General features: G+C 37.3%; 1 protein-coding gene across 1 annotated transcript; it reads left to right on the top strand.

Annotated features, from left to right (window-relative positions):
• The first annotated feature begins 2,038 nt into the window (after positions 1-2,038).
• Positions 2,039-6,097, top strand: LOC103128313 (olfactory receptor 6F1-like). The gene is made up of 2 exons (XM_007539166.2): positions 2,039-2,052; positions 5,060-6,097. The coding sequence occupies exons 1-2, from the start codon at positions 2,039-2,041 to the stop codon at positions 5,991-5,993; spliced, it is 948 nt and encodes a 315-aa protein (XP_007539228.2). The 3' UTR covers positions 5,994-6,097.
• The last annotated feature ends 313 nt before the right edge of the window (positions 6,098-6,410 follow it).

The raw sequence follows: 6,410 nt of genomic DNA, 5'->3' as shown, positions 1-6,410 counted from the left end.
AGTTCAATTTTACTATGTATTTACTCTGTCAGTTTTTTTTTTTTAGGTTCTGACCATTTTCATAGCAATATAATTTATAATGGCTCAAACTTGAAAGCAACCTAGGTGCTGTAACAACAGATGAGTGGCTAAGAAATTGTGGTGTATATATACACAACAGAATGCTACTTAGCTATTAAGAATGATGAAGTCACCTTCTTTACTTCAAGTAGGGCACCAATATCTTGCCACCATGTGGATTATATAAATGACTTAAGTTTTGATTTTCAGTCATGTTCTATTTCATTTAGTCATGTTCCCAGATATTTTCTGACAATTCCTAATTTCTACATACTTATATTTTGTTCTAAAATATTCAAAAATAATAAAATACATTCTTCATGGTAATTCTTATATACAAAATTATTGTAGGGTTCCCCAGTGACCCTATGAAAAACCACAGAATTATTTTTTATTTTTCCTTGCAGAAAGAGATATATTAAAATAGTTTGAGTTTTTTTATATGTACTTATACCAATGTGAAAGTTGCGTTGAAGAGTATAAAAATATAAAAGATCTTTAGGATGCCCTTGGTTAAGTTTATGCTATTAAAGTGGTTTAGGTTTAAATATTTCAGTAATTTTCATGCTTTATAGAAAAAAAAGCCAGTAATGTTTCAGTGTCCTTACTGTCTATATAGGACTGTCTATATTTATTTACTTTTGTTTCACTTTTTTAATTTTTTGACTGACTAGAGCACTAACCACTGCTGGCACTCGGTACTACATCGATCTAACCTTAGACCGTCCAGTCTTGTGAATGATTACTGAACTACTTCCAAGACCCTACAATATTTTCTTTCTTTTTTAAAAAAAGCTGAGATTTTTTTTTTGTATAGATTGAGACTCAGTGACGATAAAAGGAATTGAAGAATTAAATAAGCTATTTTTTCTAATTGTCTTTGGCTTAATTTGCACTATTTTATATTTATTTATTTATTGTTTAAAATTTATTTATAAAATTTATTTATTTATAAATATATAAATTAATTTGTAAAATTTATTTATTGTTTAAAATTTGCAGTATTTTTATATTTATTTATTTATTGTTTAAAATTCCATGAACTCATTAAGCCACATTAAGAACATTTAGAAAGACCATACACCAGATCAACATGTTTATTTATTTTAATCAGACAGAGAAACTCTGGCTTACGGTTGTATCAGGGATTGAACTGGGGGCCTGTGTGACTTCAGTTATGAAATTTGATACACAAACTATTGTGCTATTTAAACCTAAGAAAACATTCCTTTCTGTTGTCTCTCAAAGAATTACAGTGAGTTCTTTAAATCAAATGATTGATAAGACTTTGACAGCACTATTTAGATAAATTGAACAAAAGGTCCTGGTTTCTGTGGCTGGCCTTCAGTTCCCAGGAGAGAGAGTTATCATGCCTTCCCCTCCCAGAAGGCAAGAGCAGAGACATGTAATTACTCAATGGCAAATTGTTCTCAGTATGGAGCTTATTATAGAAGACTGAAGAGGTGAAGGAAATTTAAAACACTAACACCAGAGGGAAGTTGAATAGGACAAAGCAGAGTCAATGTGAAAAGTAGAGTTAGGAATTTAAAAACATTTCAAGTTTTAGAGACGATCCCACAATTAGTGTTAAAGGAAAGGAAGACATTGTGAAAAAAAGAAATTAGTCAAATGGAGAAGCAGAGAGAGAGAGAGAGGTGGGGGGAGCAGAGAGGATGGCAACAATCAGAAGACGGTGTTTGGAATAAAGAAAAATATGGAATAAAGAATTGATTATCCTGCAGGGGCAGAGTGTCCAGGCTGCATCAGAGTAGCCTCGCCCCCCCTCCCCACTCGTTCTTGTGATGAGGTTGGTTTCCTGGCAGGTGGGTGCAAGAGTGGCTTGTACTGTATGCAAGTCTGTCTTTAGTAAAACAAAGATTCAGTAAAAGATTTTAAATACAAAATAAAATAAAAGAAAAGAATCGATGAGAGTTCAAGTCAGAAGACAGAATTAATGATATTGACATTTATGGCAGAAATGATTGCACTTGGGTAAGTGGGCAGGGTTACTCTTTGCTCACTATGTTCCACCTGTTTACCCATATGTGAATGGGTCCAGCTGTTCTCACTAACGTGCTATGTGGTTTACCAGTCAGACCACTGAATTATTATCTCAAACTTCCTATGATTCAAAGCAATCAAACTGTAGTTATTTTGGCTAAAATGGTGCAAGCCTGTATGAAAAACCACTGTGTTTGTGTTCAAAATCACATACTGAATGTTAGACAGTAAAATTATTTGTTGACCTCAATCAGTAAATAGTTAAAATCTTGTTTAATCAAGGAGTGGCTTGTTTAAAACAAGTAAATCAATATGTTTCTCTACTATTTTAACTGTTTTTAATTCTAGGCATAAAGTCTCCTGTAGGTCATCTTAGAATCAATACTAAAAATGCCCAGATATATAGCAATGGGTACAGGGCATTATTTTAATTTTGATAGTAATTTTTGTCCAGTTTTTTAAAATTTTTATTTATAAAAATGAAACATTGGCAAAAACATAGGGTAAGAGGGGTACAAATCCACACAATTCCCACCACCAGATCTTCGTATCCCCTCCCCTCCCCTGATAGCTTTCCTATTCTTCATCCCTCTGGGAGTATGGACCCAGGCTCACTATGTGGTGCAGAAGGTGGAAGGTCTGGCTTCTGTAATTGCTTCCCCACTGAACATGTGCGTTGACAGGTTGGTCCATACTCCCAGCCTGTCTCTTTCTTTCCATAGTGAGGAAGGACTCTGGGGAAGTGTGGCTACAGGACACATTGGTGGTCATCTCTCCAGGGAAGTCCAGTTGCTATCATGTTAATATCTGGAACATGGTGACTGAAAAAAAAGTTAACATATAGAGCCAAACAAGTTGTTCACTAATCATGAACCTAAAGGCTGAAGTAGTTGATATGAAGAGTTGGGAGAGGGGTCTCCGTTTTGTAGATAGTTAGTCTTCCTATATTAGTTATATTCCAAAGAGACCTTTTGTTAAGTGAGTCAATAGTGGTTTACAAAATTATGATTTCAGGAGTTCAGTTTCATACTTCACCCACCACCAGAGCTCTGTGAACCATCATAATCACCATATTTTCATAGTCTGATTGTTTTTTTCAATTTCTTATGTTTTTATTATCTATATTCCTCATATAAGTAAAACTATCTAGTAGTTGCCTTTCAAATCTCTAATTACATCAATAAGCACAATCATCTGCAATTCTATCCCCTTTGTCCTGATAAGTCTCATCTTTTTAAAGTGAAGAATTTTACTGAATATATATATATACATATATATATGTATATATATATATTCTTCCCATGACATTTTTTTACCCATTTTTCTATCAGAGGGCATTTATTTTCCTTCCTCTCCTTGGATGTTGTAAATAATACAGCAGTGAACACAGGGGTGTGCATATGCCTCTTTGACTAGTGTTTTCATGCATTTGGATCTATGCCCAATAGTGGTATTGTTGGATCTTAATGTATTTCCATTTTTATGTGCTTATAAATTCTCCATGCTATTTTTCATAGGGATCCCACTAGTTTTTTCCGCCCCCCTGACAGTGGGGTACAGGTCTTTAACTGCAAGTCATAATCACCAAGTGCTTCAAGTCAATAAAATTAGGCATCTGATGAATTCATCAAATGGATTTGCCAATAACACATGAAACACCACTACATAATATAGAAATAGATGTTCCCCTTATTCTCAAATGTTCTTGTACACAATTTTTAAATTTTTGAAAATTAGTCTGGAGGGAGAATTCAGCCTGTTAGAGCACGGGGCTTGCATTCCTGAAGGTCCAAGTTCCATACATGTCACCACAGGCTGCCAAAACTGAGCAGTACTCTGCTCTCTCCTCTCTGAATAAAGGAATATAAATATTTTAAGTTTTGACATGTAAATAATAAATGCAGTAGTTTTTTTCACATTGCTTACATTGTTTAAGATGGATATTTCATAGTGAAAAATTTTAGATCTTATCTTGAGCAATGGTGTCAGTTTTAGTATAAACTGAATTGTTATTTTTTTGAATATGCCAGTGGGACCATGGAGACCTATTGAAAGTATCTCTAAAAGTAGTAGATCTAAAATGCAGTGACTTTGAGCCAAATATCCCAACCTGATAGTCGTAGCTCTACTTTAGACAATTTCTCTAGTTTCCTTGTGCTTTGATTTCTTGCCTAGACATCTAGAGAGATAATGATGAATCAAACTAGTAGGATTTAGAGATGGAGTTAAAGTCTTGTTAAGTTGCCATGTAACCTAACCTAGCATGATGGATGCTATGTGAGTTTTTTTATTTATTTGTTTGTTTATTATCTTCATTCATTCGATAGAGGCAGCCAGTAATCGATAGTGTTGAGGGAGGTAGAGAGGGAGAGAGACAGAGAGACACCTGAAGCCTTGCTTCACCACTTGCAAAGATTTCTCTCTGCAGGTGGAGACTAGGGGCTTGAACCTGGGTACTTGTGCACTGTAACATATGCATTCAACCAGGTGTGCACTGGATGAGTTTACATTCATGTTGCATGTACCCAACCCCACACTTAGAAGGCATACCTGGACAAAACCAAGTCCACTAACAGCGGCCATGGCTACTTTGACCTAAGAAACATGTGTTGCATAAATTGATTAACTATAAATAATCCAGGTGTGAAAACGAAGGTATTAGTTTAAGAAAATTGTGAAAATCATCATTTGGGATTTATTAGTTTAATATTCAATTGTTGCTTTATTGAATAGGCACAGAAATAAGTTGAAAGGGAAAGAGCGTTTAGAAAGGGAGAGAGAAAGAGAAACACCTATGGCACTACTACACAACATGTGAAGATTTCCCTCTGTAGGTAGGGACTGGGGTCTTGAACTCAGGTCCCTGTGTTTAGAAACACTTGTGATTAACCAAGTGTGCAGTTAACCTCATGACCTCTAGCATTTGTATGTAATACATATATTTTCTTTGTGATTGCCCTAAGCCTTTTCTTGATCTTTATTCCCTGTTGAAACTCAGGACTCCACTGGGGACAGACAATGAAAGCCTGACTGGAGACTTTCTCCTGCTAGGTTTCCCTGGATCCCAAGCCCTTCAGCTTTCTCTCTTTGTGCTTTTTCTGGTGATGTATGTCCTCACAGTTGGGGGCAACATGGCCATATTGATGCTGGTGACCACATCTCACCAGCTGCATACTCCCATGTACTTTTTCTTAAGCAACCTCTCTTTTCTGGAGATCTGGTATACCACAGCTACCATTCCCAAAGCCCTAGCCATTCTGTTGGGCAGAAGCCAGTCCATCTCATTTATTGGCTGCCTCCTGCAGATGTACCTTGTCTTCTCACTGGGCTGCACAGAATATTTCCTCCTGGCGGCCATGGCCTATGACCGCTACCTGGCTATCTGCTACCCTCTGCACTATGGGACCATCATGGGCGGCATGTTTTCAGCCCAATTGGCTGTGGGATCCTGGATCTGTGGCTTCCTGGCCATTGCAGTGCCCACAGCTCTCATCAGTAGTTTGTCATTCTGTGGTCCCCAAGCCATCAACCACTTCTTCTGTGACATTGCACCCTGGATTGTTCTGGCCTGCAGCAACACACGTGTAGTGGAGCTAGTGGCCTTTGCCATTGCATTTCTGGTCATCTTGAGCTCCTGCCTCATCACGCTGGTTTCCTATATCTACATTATAAGCACCATCCTCCGGATCCCATCGGCCAGTGGTAGAAGCAAAGCCTTCTCCACCTGCTCCTCACACTTGACAGTGGTGCTCATCTGGTATGGTTCCACCATCTTCCTGCATGTACGCACTTCTATCAAAGAAGACCTAGACCTTTCCAAGGCCGTGAGTATCCTCAACACTGTGGTCACTCCTGTCCTAAACCCCTTCATCTACACTCTCCGCAACAAGGAAGTTAAGGAAAGTCTGCTGAAGAAATGGAAGGGGAAATAAACTGCTGTCAACATGCAGCTCTATGACTTTCTGCCTGGAGAGTTTCCAAGAAAGAGTGTGGAGGAAGTGAATCAAATCTTCTTGGAGATGAGGGAGAACTGACAGTGGACACTGACATTCCAAACTGAGTATGTTGGCTTTTTTCCAATATTTGATTGGAATGGATAATTTTTATATAAACACAATGAATTTCCTTCTGGAGAAAAAAAATCATACATAAAATTAAATGTGTCCTTGAACTCCATAACTAAGGTTAAATTAACTGGGACAGTGCTAAACAACACTAAGTCTATGTCTCTCCTGATGATGATTTTGACTGTATGTGTGGATAAATTTAAGAATCTTAGATTGCAGGCAGTAGTGCAGTGGGTTAAGTGCATATGGCATGAAGCACAAGTACTGGTGCAAAAATCCCGT

Source organism: Erinaceus europaeus, chromosome 9 (assembly GCF_950295315.1).
Source record: "Erinaceus europaeus chromosome 9, mEriEur2.1, whole genome shotgun sequence".
In the NCBI taxonomy this organism is placed as follows: Eukaryota; Metazoa; Chordata; class Mammalia; order Eulipotyphla; family Erinaceidae; genus Erinaceus; species Erinaceus europaeus.
Note: the sequence above shows the minus strand (reverse complement) of the source record. Positions and strands in the feature narration are given on the sequence as shown.